Source organism: Phasianus colchicus, chromosome Z (genome assembly GCF_987193195.1).
Source record: "Phasianus colchicus chromosome Z, bPhaCol1.hap1.1, whole genome shotgun sequence".
Classification (NCBI taxonomy): Eukaryota; Metazoa; Chordata; class Aves; order Galliformes; family Phasianidae; genus Phasianus; species Phasianus colchicus.
The window spans coordinates 48752161-48773020 of NC_143476.1; the positions used below are offsets into that span (position 1 = coordinate 48752161).

The 20860-nt window shown below is 41.3% G+C and overlaps 2 protein-coding genes across 8 annotated transcripts in view; one reads left to right on the forward strand and one right to left on the reverse strand.

The window, feature by feature from the left end:
• SPIN1 (spindlin 1) overlaps positions 1-20860 on the reverse strand; it is a 63708-nt gene that overhangs the window by 27982 nt on the left and 14866 nt on the right. For 3 of the 7 annotated variants that reach the window (XM_090132653.1, XM_090132651.1, XM_090132655.1), the window contains exons 2-3: positions 17317-17372; positions 554-759 (exon numbers count right to left, since the gene is read on the reverse strand). In XM_090132653.1, coding sequence (XP_089988779.1) covers positions 554-605 — 52 coding nt within the window. In that variant the 5' untranslated portion in view covers positions 606-759; positions 17317-17372. Of the gene's footprint in view, positions 1-553; positions 760-10123; positions 16034-17316; positions 17373-20860 lie in introns of those variants that run through there. The other 4 variants (XM_090132657.1, XM_090132652.1, XM_090132654.1 and 1 more) reach the window with 2 other exon arrangements.
• On the forward strand, positions 2899-6161 carry LOC149912961 (uncharacterized). Its single transcript, XM_090132650.1, has 2 exons — positions 2899-4442; positions 4893-6161. The coding sequence occupies exons 1-2, from the start codon at positions 3174-3176 to the stop codon at positions 4992-4994; spliced, it is 1371 nt and encodes a 456-aa protein (XP_089988776.1). The 5' UTR covers positions 2899-3173; the 3' UTR covers positions 4995-6161.

Below are 20860 nucleotides of genomic sequence, written 5' to 3' on the forward strand. Positions count from 1 at the left end.
ATAAGCCCAAATGGTCATAAAGCACGCTTACTCACATTTTGTGTTTATGTGATTATAAAGTACTTATGACTAATCTTCAATTTAGATAAGACAGTAGCAACAGTCTATAGATCTGGACTAACTTTTTTGTAGTGCTTAACAGATGCTCTTCTACAATTTTTGATGAAGTTACATCAAGCTATAAATACACACGGTATACATTTCTTTCTATTTTTTCAGCACTTCAGGGATAAACAGAAGAAAAAGTCTCCTGTGAAAATGTCAGTGTAGGTCTACAACAAACTCATTTTTTTCCCTCCTTTTAAGGAGGTGTTTAATTTACAGTTCCATTAATATTTTCTCTCATTATAGACCTCTTATATGCACATCCATATTGTTAAATTAAATCTGAGTCTTTTTAATTTGTTAGGTTCTGTAACATGAGTAAACACTCTTTTAAGATACAAGTAGTAACACATGTATTAAGACATAAAGACTATCTATAAAAGCAAGAATGTTTTTTATTTGCTGAAGGCAAGCAAACAAAATCTGCAAACCTGAAAAGGAGGCTTACCTGCATCAGCTCTGGATCGCTGACCTGGTGATTTTCCAAATGGGGTCTTCATTCATCTGTGTTTAAGTGAGCAGCAAAGCTGCTGGACTAGGGTGAAAATCCAGTTCTTTCCAGCTCTCAGGAGATCTCACTCTTCAAAGAGAAACAGCTACTTAATCCACTATTCAATCATGAATTTGTTCTTTTTCAAAAGCAGAAGACACACTCTGAAAAACAAAATAGGCAAAGCGTTAAGCTTTTTGATTTGGAACTTAACTTGAAATAAGCATTCATGGCTGAATGAGTCACTGGTTTGTGAAGACCTGCAGAAGTTTTTGGTGATTTTCTATACCTAAATTTATCTGATTCCTAAAGTATTTAGGAATCATCACGTTCATCTAGATAATCAAGGAGGTAAATAAGAACTTTTAGAAGTTCCATTTAGGAGTTAAGTTGAAGAAACCTTTTTATTACCTGGAAGTTTGAAGAATTGCAGGTCAACAAGGCAACATTATCCCAATTTAGAAGAAGGGCACAAAAAAAACCTTGAAATTACTGACCTGTTACTATAAATTCATTGTTTGAAAAAACTGCACTTAAAGGATACAGCAATCATCAGGCAGAATCAGCATGGGTTCTTGAAAGGAAAAGCCTGTCTCACTAATTCGATAATTGTCCTAGTTTCAACTATGACAGAGTTGACTTTATTCACAGCATCTAGGATAATGCTGTGTTCTGGCTTCAGAAGAAAAACAATGCTGATAACACACAAATATTTTACAATTTTTTAACTGTTATTGAGTAATGCTGCCAAGACAGAGCCAAGGACATTTCATCTGCTCATGCTGTCACATGTGTATAGCAACTGCTGAATCACAGCCTGAACCTCTGATTGATCCAGTCAGCGAGCAATGAGTCAGCCCTGGGAGCACAGGTGAAGGCAATTCACCTGTGCTGCTGGAAGGGGTGCAGCCTGGCTCCACCTCTCCTAGACACATTTAAGAGCTGACCAGCAGTAGGGAAGGATCTCTTCTGGAGATCCCTCCTTTGGGTTTTACAGCAAGCCCAGGATAAGGGTAAGCATATAAACTTCTACATGTTAACAACTTTTTCCATACAGTGCATACTAAAAAGTAGAAAGTATAATAATAGATTGAAGATGAATCTGTATTACATGTTGTGCTTATTTTTCCCCCAGATTCTTAGTCTATGGCAAAAATATGATGTACAACATATTTTAATTTAATTAGTTGTTAAGATGCTGTATTTACAAAGGTAACTAAAGAATCAAAAAACCTTTGACATTTTAATGAAAAGACTTGGCCCCAGTCACTACCATGGCATACATATTAATTTTCTTTTAAAAAGAAAAGGAATTCCTAATCCTCTTATGATCAAAATCCATTTACTAGCATTATTTCAGCCCACTCTGTTAAACTAAAGCTTCAAGACTACTGACGTACTGAGTAGTGAAGAGCTGATTCAGCAATACAAACGGGTTTTCTAAAAACAGAGTAACTTTCACTTAGACTTATATAAGATTTCTGCTGGAAAACACTGAAACAAGTTTTTTGCGAGTTACTATTCTGAATTCAATTTACATTTCAGTTTCAATGTTTTCACCACAGAGGGGATAAACTCAGGCTTTCTTAAAACAAACTAATGCACTTTGAGAACATCTTGAATTCTAAAGCATATGATACTTCTCAGTCTCACCTGATTAAAAAAAAAAAACAATAACAATGCACTTTTAGACTGCTAATATGATGGATGACAAAACACAGTTAATATCATCATCTAAATGTTTTAGACCATTAATATCGAAAATCAAGGAAAAGAAATTCATGAAATGAAAAGGAAAGACAAATAGCTTTACTGAATGCAGACTTCTTGTCATGGTTTTGTGATTTTTGGTTTTCGGTATTCCACATCATAACATCATGTGGGGCACTGGGAGTTTAACTGTTGGTGCTCAAGCTCTGGGTACCTGCCTGAAAGAGAAGAAGAACTACATTCCCCAGGGGACTTTGAGGTCGCAGAGAGTCTCGAGATACAACTCCTGGCAAGGTCACCTGATGCACTCTTCTTAGCCTGCTCTTCGTCGGCTCTCCTCCCCTTTTCTCCCTGCTGCTCAACTGGACGGCGCATCTCACCTCAGCTCTCCGCGTTGTGGTGAGGCCTACCCACCTTTCAGACATTCTCTTTCATTATATTTGATTTATTAGCTTCAGATTTAATTATATTGTATTATAGTGTGTTATCTTGCATTCCGATAATATATTTAGTAAATTAGTTTGTTTCTCCTCAGATCGTTGCCGCTGTTTTTAATTATTTTGGGGTCCCCTGTTCCCTTTTTCCAGAGGCGCGGATCTGCGGATCCCTCCGCCCCGCTAGTCACGGAACTGGGCCGAACCAGCCCGTAAACCGTTGACATTTCTTGATGGAGAATGCGGGCAAGAAGAGCTGCTTTTTAGTTTTTTAGAACGAATCTCTCTCTGCTCTTGGAGAGTTTCGTTGGGAAAGTTTATCTTTTTCACAGGTGCTCACTGAACTTGACCTTGAAAGTCTAGGCGGACTGCCAATATTCTGGGATATTTGTAAACTTTGAGCACTGCTATCTTGCTTCTGGAAAGAGAAAAAAATGATTCTGCTTTCTCTTTTAAACCTGTTTGCAGAGGGAGCTGCTAATTTTACAGAACTTGGGATTTTTAAGCAGGCTCCTAGTCTCTCCTTTGAATCCTTTATGCAGTTTTTGAATGCTCATCTGATCATGTTGTCTATCTCCCTGAATGTTCTTCTCATCATTTCACTCAGTATTTGTATTTATCATATTTTAAGGAAGCCTTCCCCAAAACCAGAGAATACTGAGTGGCAGGGAGTGTGGAGAGGCTTGGGAGAGACTTTAGAGAGATGGACATCTTCGGTGTCATGGAACTTCACTCCTGAACACCTGAAAGACCCTGAGAGCTTAAATGCATACTTGAGACAGGAATGTTGCGGCTCAGGCAGATCTGAGGAGGCACAGATGATTTGGGGCCTAGCTAATGCTTATCGGGCCTTATTCAATAGTATCCCAGAGAGGGAGAGAGTTTGTGAAATTGAGAGAGAGTGTCTGAGAGCTGAAATGGAGAGTCTCAGGGAGGCAGTACGAAATGAGCGAGAGAGTCTCCAAGCAGAAAGGGAGAGTTTGCAGGAGAGACTCCGAGCAGAGAGGGAGACTCTCCGGGCTGAGCGAGAGAGTCTCCTGGTCAAGAGAAAGGACCTCCAATCTGAGAGAGATGCCCTCCGGTCTGAGAGGGATAGCCTCAAGTCCAAACAGGATGCCCTCCGAATTGAGAGAGACTCCCTGCAATCCCAAAGAGCCTCAGGAGAGACCCGAGGCCGACCCCTGGGATTCTGGAGTCGGGCCTACAGGGGGTCGGAAGAGGGCTACACTCCAACTGAAAAGGAGATCTTAGCTGCTTATGAGGGGGTTCAGGCTGCTTCTGAAGTAGTTGGTACTGAAACACAGCTCCTTCTGGCACCTCGACTGCCAGTGCTGAACTGGATGTTCAAGGGAAAGGTTCCTTCCACCCATCATGCTACTGATGCCACTTGGAGTAAGTGGATTGCGTTGATTACGCAGCGAGCTCGGATGGGGAACCTCAGCCATACAGGGATCCTAGAGGTGATCATGGATTGGCCAGAAGGCAAAAAGTTTGGAACACCACCAGCAGAAGAGGTATCACGTGCTAAAGAGGCCCCACCATACAATGAACTACCAGAAAATGAAAAGACATACGCCCTGTTCACTGATGGATCGTGTCGTATTGTGGGGAAGCATCGCAGATGGAAAGCTGCTGTGTGGAGCCCCACACGACAAGTTGCAGAGGCCACCGAAGGGAAAGGAGAATCAAGCCAATTTGCAGAGGTAAAGGCTGTCCAACTGGCCTTAGATGTTGCTGAATGGGAGAGGTGGCCAATGCTTTATCTTTACACTGACTCATGGATGGTGGCAAATGCTTTATGGGGGTGGTTACAGCAGTGGGAACAGAACAACTGGCAAAGAAGGGGTAAACCCATTTGGGCTGCTGAACTGTGGAAAGACATTGCTGCCCGAATAAAGAATATTGTTGTAAAGGTGCGCCATGTAGATGCTCATGTGCCCAAGAGTCGGGCTACTGAAGAACAGCAAAATAACCATTAGGTAGATCGAGCCGCCAAAATTGAGGTGGCCTAAGTAGACCTGGATTGGCAGAACAAGGGTGAATTATTTCTAGCTTGGTGGGCCCATGAGACCTCGGGTCATCAAGGAAGAGATGCAACATACAAATGGGCTAGAGACCGAGGGGTGGACTTAACTATGGATGCTATTTCACAGGTTGTCCATGACTGTGACACATGCGCCACAATTAAACAAGCCAAGAGGATGAAACCTCTCTGGGAGGAACGGCGATGGCAAAAGTATAAATATGAGGAGTGATGGCAAGTTGATTATATCACCTTGCCACGATCTCGCAGTGGTAAGCATTACGTACTTACTATGGTAGAGGCAACCACTGGGTGACTTGAAACATATGCAGTACCCCATGCTACCGCCCGAAACACCATACTGGGTCTTGAGAAACAAGTCCTGTGGCGACATGGCACCCCAGAAAGAATTGAGTCAGATAATGGGACTCATTTCAAAAATTCTCTTGTAAATACTTGGGCCAAGGATCATGGCATTGTGTGGATTTATCATATCCCCTACCATGCACCAGCCTCTGGTAAAATTGAACGCTACAATGGGTTGTTAAAAACCATGTTGAAAGCAATAGGTGGCGGAACATTTAAGCATTGGGAGAAGCATTTGGCAGAAGCCACCTGGTTGGTCAATACTAGAGGATCTATCAATCGTGATGGTCCTGCTAGCTCCCTACATACTGTCAAGGGAGATAAGGTCCCTGTAGTACATGTAAAGAACATGCTGGGAAAAGCAGTTTGGGTCTTTCCAGCTTCTGGGAAGGGCAAACCTCTTCGTGGAACTGTTTTTGCCCAGGGACCTGGGTCCACTTGGTGGGTGATGCAGAAAAACGGGGATGTTCAATGTGTACCACAAGGAAATTTGATGTTGGGGGAGTGCAGTCAGTAATTCCATGTATATATACAGGTTTGTGTGTGCATGTGTTTAGTGTTTGGTAATTATATTTTGTTTGTATATGTTAAGCATGATGTAGTGATGTAGAATAAGGGGTGGAACGTCATGGTTTTGTGATTTTTGGTTTTTGGTATTCCACATCATAACATCACGTGGGGCACTGGGAGTTTAACTGTTGGTGCTCAAGCTCTGGGTACCTGCCTGGAAGAGAAGAAGAACTACATTCCCCAGGGGACTTTGCGGTCACAGAGAGTCTCGAGATACAACTCCTGGCAAGGTCACCTGATGCACTCTTCTTAGCCTGCTCTTCGTCGGCTCTCCTCCCCTTTTTTCTCCCTGCTGCTCAACTGGACGGCGCATCTCACCTCAGCTCTCCGTGTTGTGGTGAGGCCTACCCACCTTTCGGACATTCTCTCTCATTATATTTGATTTATTAGCTTCAGATTTAATTATATTGTATTATAGTGTGTTATCTTGCATTCCGATAATATATTTAGTAAATTAGTTTGTTTCTCCTCAGATCGTTGCCGCTGTTTTTAATTATTTTGGGGTCCCCTGTTCCCTTTTTCCAGAGGCGCGGATCTGCGGATCCCTCCGCCCCGCTAGTCACGGAACTGGGCCGAACCAGCCCGTAAACCGTTGACACTTCTACATTTAAAACAAACTACACTAACCTTTTACACATTGCTGGTAACTTTTAGAAGAGAAGTGTCACTGCCTACCTATTTCATACCGCTTTCCCCCACACGGGACAGCAAAGGTCACAAACAATTCAGCTGCAGATTTAAAAAAAAAAAAAAAGCATTCTTCTGACTTGTAATCAGCTGCAACTGATTTTTTGCTTCCCTCTGACCTTCCTAGATAAGACCCCTGACTTTCCTAGATAAGAGTGTACTTGTAAAAAACAATATAGAAATTAGATATGTTGTCTGATGTTGTTTTAGTTACTACAGTATGTTTCACACAAGAAATGTTAAGTGTTAAGATTAAAACCAGCAAGCCCTACAAACTATACTAGTCATACAGATTTATTGAGAAGAGTAAAATCATCCTATCAGAGCGGAGCAGAAGATAAATCAACTTTAAAAACAGTTATGTTAAAAGAAGTACTTTTCCAGCAAAAAAAGTAAAAGTAGGGAAAAACAGGATGCACACAGACTATGCTTGCAGGCATTTAACAGCCCTCTATAAATACTTATAGAAATGAAAACATGAGAGTTTTCAGCTCTGTAAAAATATAAATTTAATTTTCTAGCTAACTTTCAGTTGATGTTCATCTTAGCTTTTCCACCAAATGATACACACTTCACTGCAAAACACAGAACAAAAACTGTTTACTGCATTCTTGTGAAAGCAAGACTATGCTACCACCATAAAGGGTAGCATAGGGTACTATGCAACACCAAAATATGGCAGTGATAATTAATACTAATAAATACAACCTTGAAGGCTTCAGCCCTGAACAGCATTATCTAAACTTTAATCACCATGAACACAGGAGGAAGCAGCATCAGTAAATTTGCTGAGGTGCCTATTCAGTCAAAGGGGAAATGCTTAGAAAGAGACAGAATGATACAACATGATCCTTCTTTAACTCAGGGTACACAATTGTAGATTCAGAATATACATCTTTCATATCAACTAAAGTCTTCCAACTTCCAAAGTCTGCTCCAGCTCTAAGAGCTATTAGGGAGAAGGCCTTCTGGCACCACCTAGTGGACTCTTACCATTTCAGTTCAGTATTGAAAACATTCCTCTTGCTCGCAGCTCCCCATCGGTTTGCACTGAGTCTGCTGAGCAATGGCAGCAGCATGTCAGGAGACATGTAGGGGCAAGGAGTCACTTTAAAATGGGGCATGTTGGTTGAAGGAGTTTCTTGGCTCCATAACATTTTAATCTCTGTAATTCAACTCTGAGCTGTTAGTATATACCACATGTGAACGAAACATGACTACAGCATTATTAACTAGTTCGATTAGGCAGGTATCTTATTTATACTTGAATTTTAGCATAGGAGCAGGAATGATAATCCTGTGCTATTTTCCCTCTCCAAGAGAGAATATTAATGTTAAAATATCCCCTATATAACTGGGGGGATAAAAAACACACGCCTACTTTCAGTTTATGTTACTTTCAAAAACACAAAAACTAACAACAACATCTTAACTTTTCTGTGTTGTGAGAATGTAGCCATGCAAATTCTAAGGCTTTGCTGAAGTAATCTGCAGGCTCATCAGCCTCTCTCTTGTTAGGAACAGTGCTCACTAGGATTCTGGAGGAGCAATAACATCTAACAAAAAAGATAATAGGTACATAAACTCAGTGAACACAAAGATGATTTTCAGCTGACAGTCATGAAGAGCAATACATTTCAATAATGATTTTTTTTTTTAATCAGCTCACAGACTAAATCAAGTATTACTTTCTGAAAGCAGCCTTTACAGTTTTTCCTATACTCAAAGGTGCATTGTTATTTGTCTAGAATTGTACAGAAATAAATAACACTGGCATACACCTGTGCATTCACATATATAAAAACAAAATACACATTTAAAAAATAAATTTTCTGTCTACAATGCTATACTGACATAGCTGCAGATGATTCAACAGAAGATTGAAAGAAGACAGACATTGAAACATGAAATGTAAACAACCACTTCTTGCCAATAGGAATGGCTTTTGTTAAGAATGGGGCTGTAAATACTACACTTTCTGTACAAAGGGAAAGAAACACTACTTTTTTCTTTGCTTTAGGAAAGAAGATGCTTCAAAAAAGCAATGTACTATACAAAGACAACTTTCTTAAAAGCTAACATAATAAAATACACTCTACTATCAACACAGACAAAAAAAATATGTAATTATTCTGGAACTAAATACAAGTGTTTTAAACTTTCAGTAAAGTTCTTTAACTCTGTGTGGACAATGCAGAATGTATAGTTTCTATTTACTAATACTTACAAAACATTTTAGCATAAGCAACTGGATAAACATTAACCATAATCATAGAAACATGGAATCAGCAAGATTGGAAAAGATCACCAAAATCATCTTGCCCAGCTGTCCACCTACCATCAATACTGCCCATTCCTTAGTACCACATCTACACATTTCTTGAACACCTCCAGGGACGGTGACTCCACCAGCTCCCTGGGCAGCCCATTCCAGCACTTGACCACTCTGAGAAGTTCTTCCTAATAGCCTCAATCTCTCCTGGCACAACTTGAAACCATTCCCTCTTGTCCTATTGCTAGGTACACAGAAGATGCCCAGTCCCACCTCACCACAGCCTCCTTTCAGGCAGTTGTAGAGGGGAGCAAGGTCTCCCCTGAGCTTCATCTTTCCCAGACTGAACAATCCTGGTTCCCTCATGCCATTCCATGTCACTGTCCTGTCACTGTCACAGAGAGCAGAGAGCTCCTGTCCCTCTGCTCCTGAGTGAGTTTAAGAACAAGGTAATTTGGCAGAAAATAAACACCTTTGCATTTCAGGTTGTCCTCAGGTACAGGAGGGGCTAGGGATTCTAGACTTTCATTCTGAATGATGCCCAATTCAGGGTTAACAGTCTGGTCATGTTCAATATATTGACAACCACAATTACAATTGTACTAACTATACACTTTCAGATTAGTAGCATTCACTGAACTCTCACAGCCATACTTAAGGAATCTGGTCACATTCAATAAAAACTCTCATGTCTATATTAATGAATAGTATCTATCTGTTGCTTAAATAAACAACAGATTTGTTGGCTTTCCAGTAATAAATTCACCGTCTGCAAAGCACATGCAAAGATATAAGAAAAATACATCCTGGACACAAGCACATGAAGTTATAGAACAATATAGAGATTTCCAAGTTTTCCAGGGAAACTCTCGATATAACCAAGTGTTTGAATCTTAACCCAAGGTGTCCCTATGGGGGTGAAAGAGGACCAGCCTGTCTGATAACATAAGTTAAAGGTGGACTGTGCCTGACATCCAATGGTATTTCCCTGACATCTACTCTCTCAAGTAATTTTTTTACTATTTCTAATTTTTTCAGGTGGAGCTTGAGTGACTCTATTGATACACACCTTTGTTATGACTACTGCAAAATTTTCTTGCTTTGCTTCAAAGGTACAGAGAGAAGAACTCAGGGCACAACTTAAGTGAGAAGTGGTGACAGGTAGCTTTTGGGATGGAGGTGTGTTTTAGTTGTTTGTAGTGAACAAAGTTCACCCAAAGGATGGTATTCTGTCAAAAAAATAATAGCCTATCAGTACAGAGTGACAAGGTGGGTATCACAGAGCCTGGTTGCAGTGCCTTCACTCCACCCTCCTGCTGTTTCTCTCACAGTTAGCACATCAAGCTCTACGATGCTGCCTACCAACACCTAAGGTTGCCTAGGGAACTTCTGCAAGGAATGGATTCCTTGCATACCAGCTGCACTATGCTTCTGTACCTTTCCTTGATGTGTGAATAAAGCCATACCTTCCACATAAGTTTAAATTCCAAGTCACCTCTAGCAATCATTCCACAGGAAGCCACAGGTTGCTTCAAGGCCTCCATTTCTCTGTTCTGAATAAACCAAGAAACCTCAGCTGCTTTTCATATCTCTTGCTCTCCATATCCTTTGCTATCTTTACTGCCCTCTCTAATAATTTCATGTTCTTATATTGTGACACCTCCACCTGAACCCAGCACTCGAGGTGAGGTCACAAAGCACAGAGCAGAGCAAGACAACCACCTTCCTTGCCAGGTGGCACTGTTGTACCTGATGTGCCCCAGGATATATTCGGACTTTTTTGCTGCCAAGGCATAATGCTGATTCAGATTCAACTTGCTATCAGCAAAAACCTCCAGATTCCTTTCTGTGGGGCTGCTCTCTGGCCTTCAATCTGTACCCATAACCAGCACTGCCAAATCATACATAGAATCTGACGCTCTTGTAGGTGTTAATGCGGCCCTCTAATTTGTTCAGTTCTCTCCAAGGCCTCCTTGCCCTAAAGTGAGTAAACACCTCCTCCAAATACACTATTGTATGCTTTCAGTAGTATTTGAGCATTCAAGTACTACATGCAAATCATTTATAAAGATAAAAGGAGACTGGCCCTAAAATGGAGCCTGCAGAACCCCACTAGTGACTAGTTACACCTACCTAATAAAACTCCTCTTACTATTACACACTAAGACCAATCTGCCAGGTAATTACACACTCCAGTTGAATATTAAAAAAAAAAAAACACATAACAAAGACTTGCCATGTTCTCTACAGCTCTGCTCTTCTCAGTTCCCACTATTTTCAGTATATGGACAATCATAGAATGGCCTTGAAAAGAATAATGATCATCTATTTTCAACAAACTGCTATGCGCAGGGTCACCAACCACCAGACCAGGCTGCACAGAACCACATGCAGCCTGGCACTGAATGCATCCAGGGATGGGGCATCCATAACTTCTCCGGGCAACCTGTTCCAGTGTGTCACCACTCTCTGTGTGAAAAACTTCCTCCTAATATCTAACAAAATCTCCCATCTCAGTTTAAAACCATTCCCCCTCGTCCTATCACTATCCACCCTTGTAAACAGCCGTTCCTCCTCCTATTTATATGCTCCCTTCAAGTACTGGAAGGCCACAATGAAGTCTCCCTGGAGCCTTCTCTTCTACAAGCTAAACAATCGCAGTTCACTCAACCTTTCCTCACAGGACAGACGCTCCAGCCCTCTGATCATCTTAGTGGCCCTCCTCTGGACCCAGTCCAAGAGCTCTGTGTCCCACCTCATGAGAGCTGAGTAGAGGTAGACAATCACCTCACCTTTTAATGCAACCCAGAACACAGTTGGCCTTCTGGGCTGCAAATGCATGCTGCTGGCTCATGTCCAGCTTCTTATCCACCAAGACCCCAAAGTCCTTCTTTTCAGTGCTGCTCTCAAGGAGAGCTTCCCCCATTTCATATAAAACCTAGGACTGCCTTGACCCAAGTGCAATACCTTGCACTTGGCCTTGTTGAACTCATTAGGTTCTCATGGGCCCACTTCTCCATCCTGTCCAGGTCCCTCTGGATGACTTCCTGTCAACGGTTTACGGGCTGGTTCGGCCCGGTTCCATGACTAGCAGGGCGGAGGGATCCGCAGATCCGCACCTCCGGAAAAAGGAAACAGGGGACCCAAAATAATTGAAAACAGCGGCAACGATCTGAGGGGAAACAAACTAATTTACTAAATATAGTAACAACAAAATATAATGAGAGAGAGAGTGTGCGTGAAAGGTGGAAAGGTCTCACCACAACGCTGAGGTGAGAAGTGCAGTCCAGTTGAGCCGATGAAGAAAAGCAGACGGAGACGAGCAGACGGCGAAGCGCAGGTGAAGAGGAGCAGGCGAAGAAGAAGGATCAAGTGACCTTGTTGGGAGTTACATCTCCTTGCTGACCGCAAAGGCCCCTGGGGAATGTAGTTGTTGTTCTCCTCCAGACAGGCACCCGGAACTTGAGCATCCACAGTCGAACATTACATGATGTTATGATGTGGAATACAGATAACCAAAAATCATAAAACTATGACACTTCCCTTCCCAGTGTATCGACTGCACCACCCAGGTTGGCATCATCCATGAACTTGCTGAGGGTGCACTCGATACCATCATTCATGCAGATACTGAAGAGCACCAGTCCCAAGACCAACCCTGCAGACACCTTTGTGACGAGCCTCCATCCTAACACAGAGCCATTAATCACAACCGTTTTGCTGCATCCAGCCAGCCAATTTCCATCGAACAGTCCTTCCTTCAAATCTCTCCAATTTAGAGAGAAGAACGTGATGAGGGACCATGCCAAAGGCTTTGCAGAAATCCAGGTAGATGATGGTAGATGACTTCCATTGCCCTTCCCTCGTCAACCAAACTGTCACTCCATCATAGAAAGCCACCAGATTGGTCAGGCACGATCTGTCCTTAGTGAAGCCATGCTGGCTGTCTCGAATCACCTGTTTGTCTCGTATGTGCCTTAACACAGCTTCTAGGAAGATCTGCTCCGTGATCTTCCCAGGCACAGAGATGAGGCTTACAGGCCAGTAGCTCCCCAGGTCTTCCTTTCTCTCTTTCTAAAAGGAGGAATAATGTCTCCCTTTTACCAGTAACTGGAGACTTTATCAGATAGCCATGATCTTTCAAATATGACAGAGAGCAGCTCGGCAACCTCATCAGCCATCTTTTTCAGAACCTTAAGATGGATATTATCCAGCCCCATGGACATACGCACATTCAATTTCATGAGGAGGATTCGGACTTTTCCACCATTACAGTAGGACAGAAACCACTCCCCACACCCTCACCTAGAGGCTCATGCTCCTGGCAGACATGGGAAGCCTGACCACCCGTGAAGACTGAGGCAAAGCACTCATTCAGTACCTCAGCTTTTTTTTGCCTGAGGAAGCCAGCTCCCCACTACCTTTCACCAGAGGGGGAACACTCTCCTTGGCCTGTCTCCTCCTGCCTATGTACCTGTGGAACCCCTTCTTGTTATCTTTCAAATCCCTCGCCAAGTTCAGCTCCATCCGTGCCTTGGGTTTCCTAATCCTATCTTCACACACATGGACAACAGCCCTGTATTGATCCCAGGATACACAACCCTGCTTCCACTTTCTGTACATTTCCCTCTTTTCTCTCAGTTTAAGCTGGGGGTCCTTGCACAGCAACAACACTCACCTGCTTCCCCTGCTTGACTTCTGCTGGGGATGGAGAGCCGCTGTACTCTCAGAAGGGTGCCCTTAAAGAGCTTCCAGCTCTGTTCTGTGCCCATGCCCTTAAGGAGAGTTTCCCAGGGAATCCCACTCAGCAGTTCCTTGAGCAGCTGGAAGTTTGCTCTCCTAAAGCACGGGATCCTAGCTCTGCTTTTTGCCAGGCCCACATTCTTCCATATCATAAACTCCACCAAAACATGGTCATTACAGCCCAGGCATCCTCCAATCCTAACCTCTCTAACGCTCTCCTCTGCACTGGTGAGCACCAGGTCCAGTAAGGCTTCACCTCGAGTTGGTCCATCTATTACCTGGACCAGGAAGTTGTTCTCGACAGACTCCAGGAATCTCCTGGATTGTCTGCCACCTGCTATTCCACTATCCCAGCTGATATCCAGGTGAAATCCTCCATCAGGACAAGAGTCCATGAGCACCTCCTGCAGCTGAAGCAAGAAGGTATCAGCAGCAGCCTCCTCCTGATCAGGTGGCCTGTAGCAGATTCTAATCACTAGCCCCCCCTTATTGGACTGATCTTTGATTTTTACCCACATGCTCTTGACCTGATCATGGCCGTTCCTCAGACACAGCTCTTCGCAATCTACCCACTTCCTAACATGGAGGGCAACTTCACCACCCCTCCTATCCTGCCTATCCCTTCTGAAAAGCCTGTAGTCCTCAGTCAAGGTATTCCAATCATGGGATTCATTCCGCTATGTTTCCATGACAGCAATTAGGTCATACTTTCCCAATTGCACCACAGTTTCTAACTTCTCCTGTTTATTTCCCATGCTGCACACATTGGTGTAGAGGCATTTCTTGGAGTCTTCTCGGAGCCCTCCTCATTACCTCCAGGACAAGTCGGGGGTTTCCCCTACTGCCTTCCAAGGTGACAGTGTTCCCAGGTGCTTCTCTGTCACCCTGAACACCTCCTTGCCCCGTCACATCTAGTTTAAAGCCCTTCTAACCAACCCAGCCAGCTTGCTCCCAAGAATATTTGTGGTCCTTCTAGTTAGTTGCCTCCTGTCTGCTGTCAGCACCTCCCCTTTCTCAAGGCTGTGTCTGAAATCAAAGTACCCAAAGCACTGATTGTGATACCATTCGCAAACCCATTCATTTAGCACGTCCACCCTCCTCCTTTTGTGCAGATCCCAGTCACCAACTGAGGTCAGAAGAGAAAACTTGGGCGCCTGATCCTTTCAGCAGACCCCACCAATAATCTCCCTCTCACCATCCCGGATGCTCCTCAGCCTTTCTACTTTCTCCTTTAGCTCTACCACCAGGCTGAGCAAATCATCCACCTGCTCACGCTGCACACAGCTGGTATCCCGGCTGCCCTCCTGTAGCAGTGACAGGGTCAGACATTCTCTGCAGCCTGAGACCTGAACTGTGGCATGGCCGTTCATGCTTTCCCTTTTAGCAGCAGCTCGCCGCCGTGTGGTGACCACGTTTGCACCTCGGTGTGTCCAGAGAGCAACGACCTGTTAAGTGACCTGTTAAGTATTAAGTGCTAAATGTTAAGCTCCCTCCAATATGGCAAAGTGTCCTGCCCCGCCTGTGCAAACTGCCCTGCCGTGCCCTGTTTGCCCGTCCTATTCACCACGTTCCCGGCTCGCTGCTCTCGCTAGGTGCCGCCTTTGCTCGCACAGGGAGGAGTTGCCGCCGACAGTCCTCACTCCGCTCATACACGTCAGAGCCGCCGCGCTGCCGGGGGCGGGGGGACTGCCTCGCTCTCCCTCAGCTTCTTGGAGCTTCTTAGATGCGGTTTTTTTTTTTCTTTTTTTTTCTTTTTTTTTTTTTCTCTGCGATTTGGACGTTCTAAGAACGGTCCTTCGTCGCGAGGCACTGCTATAAGGCTGATCTGCTCAGGATTTATCCTGAAATGGCGGCTACAGGCAATTTTAAAATTGCCGCCGACACTCCTTGTTCCATCCACATTAACACAGTGACTGTGTTAAATGTGAAATAAAGGGTGCACTTCGCGAATCCCTCCGCCCCACTAGTCAAGGAACCGGGCAAACCAGCCCATAAACCATTGACAATGTTAATACTGTATACATAAATTAAAGCACTTTTATTGAGATAAATGGGTTAAGTAGTCTCTGCCACTGTCACCCCCTAGTTTATCTGGCTTTGCCCATGTTTCAGTACACATCAGTTATGCTTCTAGACTGCCTTGGACTCTTCGCTGGTCAAAACCATTTATTTTTGTATCAGTTTCTAAAGCTGTCAGTTACTCCCAGCATAATGGACGCAAGTGAAACAAGTTTTCCACCCCTTTCCAAATTAAGTATCGGTATTAAGCATGTTAGTGCACTAGCACTGCCTTACACTCGTCCATTACTCTTCTCTCTCACAGCTTCCAGTCTTCTTACATTTACTCAAGTTATTTTATCACTGATTGTAGAAAAAAAATCCAGTAGACAATGACCAGTCCAATCAGCTGCCTTTTTGTGTTTTTTTTTGTTTGTTTGTTTGTTTTAATTATTTTTTTACATCACTCCCTGTACCAATAACCTACTGGAATCACAGCAATCTTTTCTCTAAGACAACTTGCAAAACTAGCTGCAACATATGCTTCCCTGTGTTTTCTCTTTCCTGAGGGCTACTTGTCACAAATACCTTTTAGCCATCACCACTAAGAAACTCACAATTTCAGTCAGTAATAAATCCATAAATAAGTTGGGGGGGGGGGGGGGGGGGGGAAAGCATAAAGCAGAGCACAGAGTACAAACAGACAAAGTCTCTCTGGTTTTCAGAAGTAAAACAAATACCATACTCCCAGATTATGGTTGCAGTCATACTCACCCCACGCAGTGCTGGATAGAAAGAAAACATACGTAAGGACTTAGAAAGTCCTGCTGATAAACCCTAGCAGTCAGCAGGTCACTGCTAAATATGCACGAGCAGGAATTACTCAATACTTAATTGCTCAGAGTTGACGTTTTTCATTAGTAGTTCACTAATTTTTACATTAGTAAAAAACACACTACATCTTTATCAAACTTTGTATGTTGAATACACTCTCGTATACCTGTCTTAAAAGTTAAAGCAATCTACAGATTCTTAAGAAAAATAATCAACACCCTTCTTCCATTTTCTCTTGTTATATCATCATCATGAAGACAATTAAACAATTTTGATTGAAATTTTCTTAGAAGTTTAATTAGCTTAAAGAACATGTCCAGAACAAAAGAAATTCTAGCAATCCACCTTGGGTAGTGAAAAGCAATTGCAAACAATGCCATCTAGATTTAAATACAAAGTAGTTTCCAGCAAACGCAGAATCGTGGACAGACAGCACCATACTTCCCCAGTACTACTAAATTATTAAACAGCTTATTTAGCATTTCCTAACCATGGTATTATCCACAAGCAAGCCACATTAATCCAAAAATGCAATAAAAGGAAACAACTGTTAATTCCTAATTGAGCAGCTCCAATATACTGGTGTTTCCATCATTTACCAGAGAAAGCACATTTGTTCGAACTTTTGAAATCAGTAAGTCTTCTTGCACCTTCCAACAAATCAAGTAACACTTATAATTCACAAGGTTATCCATATTCTTAAACAAGTCTATAAGCAAAATTAGGTAAGCTAGCTACTACTTTAGTAATTTGTCCAAAAACTTAACCTGATGCTTGACAGGTCAAGTAATAAATCACTTTCAGTTAAGTATTTAACTGATTTAAGCCATGCACAATACAGGACATGCAAAAGCAATTTCATGTATGTAAGAGAATGGTTTCAAAATATTATTTGGAAGAAAAAATATTCAGTCATCCCAGCAAATGTTTCATTACAATACATAAAATTCAGTAACTCATAATTTTCAACTTAAGCCACTAGTCACAACTTTAAAAACAAAAGTAAAAGCTTAGGAAACATTTTTCAAAATTCCCTATTGTGCACATATAACTGTTTATGAGAAAAACTATACTGGTAACTTACTTGACATCATCACCTCACAGGTTTGAAAGGTGGAGCAGCTCTACAACCATGAAAGCCTTTAATAAAACAGACAAAGTTAAAATTTGATTATCCTGTAAGGCAGATAGACAGTTTGCATACTTTAAGCTAGTGACAGTCTTCAGGTATACAGAATGAGAACATCAACATTCCCAGAGTAAGAGCTAAAAGTTATTTTACAATTAAAAATTACTGAACTAATTAAGACTGCCAATAGCAGGCAGAAAATCCATTCCTGTTACTACCTCAGAGAGCGGCAATCCCACGTATGTACACAGACCAGGAGAAGAACTCTCAGTCTTGAGAGCAGCTCTGCTGGGAAGGACTTAAGGGTTCTGGTAGATGAAAGCTGTAACATGAGCCAGCAGCATCTGCTTGCAGTGAGGGAAGCCAACAGCACCGAGGGCTGAATCAGAAGAATAGTGGCCAGCAGGGAGAGGGAGGTGATTGTCCCTGTCCAATGACCCAAGAATATAATGCTGAGGAACACTCCTAATGCGGTACAAAAGGCAAACTGCAATTTAATATAATTTTATTTCTGTAAGAAGTATTAAATAGGTACCTAACAATTTTTTTTTCTTCCAGTAGAGTTGGAGCAAATGTTTCTGCTTTAGTAACTTAAAAACAAACAAGCAAAACAAAAAACAAACCACTTAGAAAACAAGTATCTCTCCTATTCCTTTAATTTACCAGAACACATGAAATTATGACTTAACTAACAAGTTTGTGCATTTTATTGCATCCACTAGAAGTCTTAATGTTTAATTCTACTAATATGTAGGAAGTCCGGTCCTGACAGAATACAATAATTGTGGCCTTCTAAGCAAGACAAATTCATATCTTGTCAAATTCTCTTCAAACAGCTTAAGAAAAGCATTTTTCTAACTTTATGCTTTGTTTTTTGAAAACAGTAGGACATCCTCATTGATCTCTTAAGCTGCACGTGAGTAATTAGCATTTTCTTTTACTAAAGTTTCTGTTAAAAAAAAAAAAGCAAGTTTTCCCAAAGATGATTACATTATCAATCTATTTGCTCCAACTGCTCCTCAACTACTGCGTATGCAGAAGGCTGCAGAGACAGGCACATGCTTTCTCCTCCCTGCAATATGTATAATGAAATAGCATCTTACAGAGGTAGGCCTTAAATACTTTCCAAAATTATCATTTCCTTTGATCTGTTTACTTAACAGACAGTTGACAATATTTTGCGTTTTCTGTTTACTATTCCTATGTATCTTCCATCCACGATTTAAGGAACTATGCTGCCTAAAATTCTTCTCAGATTATGTAAGCATACTTTCATATTACCTTTCAAGTCACTAACTGAACTTGAATAAAAAATGGTTTAACTAGAACTCCCCAGGAGACTATTCTATATTTTATACCTACAAGAATCATCTTCAGCTGGAAGAAACTAACCTTGCTAATAAATAGTACCTCTTAGTGCACATCTATAATTCATTTTTTATACTTAGATCTTCCATAAACAGGTCAAAACAAGCCAATGTTTTTCATTTAAAGAAGACCAAATAAGTGGTGAAATATACTTTACTCTTTTTCACATCAATGTAAGAGCTGCATTGCTGCTTAATTCACATGGTACAGGGCTACCAAGTAAGATTTCCTTCCAGCTAACAGTATGAGAAATTTCCTCACTGCATCTAGTAGCAGCACCTAGCATCTGCCAAAAATTTTTTCACAAGTTAAACAATTATGTTTCAACCATGCTGGCTTCTTTTAAGTAAAGGCTTTTTTGTTACATTAAACAGATATTTTCAAGAATCTGAACTGTGATATATTTGGATTTTCAATGGAACACTGAGGTATGAAGAAATGAACAGTAGGCCTCAAAGCAAAGCTATCTATAGATGAATATCACAACCCAGCACAACATATCATCAGTATACAATCATTTGCAAAACATGCATGATCATTAGCAAAATATGCATCTTGGACAAAACAAAACACCTCATTAGCAAGAGATGTAGCTTAGATAATGCGTTATGAGAATGTATTAACCTTTCAAGGATAGTGTCAAGGTCTACAAGTACACAAACTTCCTTCATTCCTCCTTGAGCCCTGGCCAGGCTTGAGGTGGAATCCAAAGGGAGAATTAAATCAGATGTTTCCGCCTAATTGTCACATTAACTTATTTATTTTTTACTAAACATAACAATATGAAAGCTGGACCCTCTTGCAGCAAACTTGGAGACCTCACCTATGAGTGGACACTCTGCTTAGGACCTGCCAATTGCCAGGAAAGTCTCTCCAAATACTTGCTGCAACCAGGGCTCCCCAGTGACTGCAGATCTAGAAGATGTTTAAGTATTAGGGCAATTGGTGATTTATCTTTTTTAATCACCACTACTATCCTTATACACTAAATAATGCATTGTTCAGCATTCTTCTTGCTGTATCATTTCACTTACTATCTCATCGCTTTAAACTTAAGTAAAGAAAAATGTATTTTTTTAACTTGGTGTCTATGACCTGGGATGGGATCTGTACTGATCCCATCCACTGGCAAAACAAATACCTACAAAAATAAGTTAGCAGATTATGCAGAGAACATTTAATGACATACAGATAGAGATGCACTGATGTAAATAACAATAGCCAGCCATCTGTTTCAATACAATTTCCTCACCAGACTTCAATATATTTAAGAAAAATACTTGTATTGTATTACACATTTTCTATCCAAAATTCACAGATTGTAACCATTGTGACAGACCCTCATAAAGCAAAAATACCGTTAAGTTTATAAAAATACAGCAAGTAAATATCTATGGGGTTATGACAAACTTGCAGACTGGCAATCTGGAATACCCACACACACAAACACCTGAAAAATCACCACAAAGTTTTTTAAGTGTAACTTGCATGAATGAAAAAGAAAATCTGCATGACAAAAAAGAAAATCAACACAACTAGTTTCAGCAACAAAGTTCTTCTTTTGCCTTCACAGGCTTTTAATAATATTAATTGACTGGAAAAACTACTTTCAGTCCTCAAACAGGCAGCAGGGAAATGTAGCAAAATAGCTCACGAGGTAACACAATCAGCAATTAAAACGTATTTTCTAAAGTGTTAAAAGATAGTTACTTTAAGCTAGTGTAAATTCAGCAGAAAACAAGAAATCCCTACAGATAACTGTAAACCATTCCAACCCATTAGTGATACTGTTGTTGAAACTGTTCGGAGAAGAATGCTTAAATGACAGGAGAAAAAAATCATCCTTCAGTAGAGATTCGTAAAAATCATCTGTAAAATCTGTAAATGACAAAGCGTCCATAAAATATTCTAGAATAGCTTTTTTTCAAGCTACAGCCTTATTTAAACAGTAAGAATAACAAACACTAAAGGCAAAACAATACAAAAATGTTTGTACAAAAACTTTATCTTGAGTACACCCAGCAAATTAAATAATTTCTCTGAACTCAGAGAATTTGCATGGTATGCAGACTCTGTCACACATGGATATATTTATTCATGCACTAAAATTCTGCAATTGCAATGTAAGGAC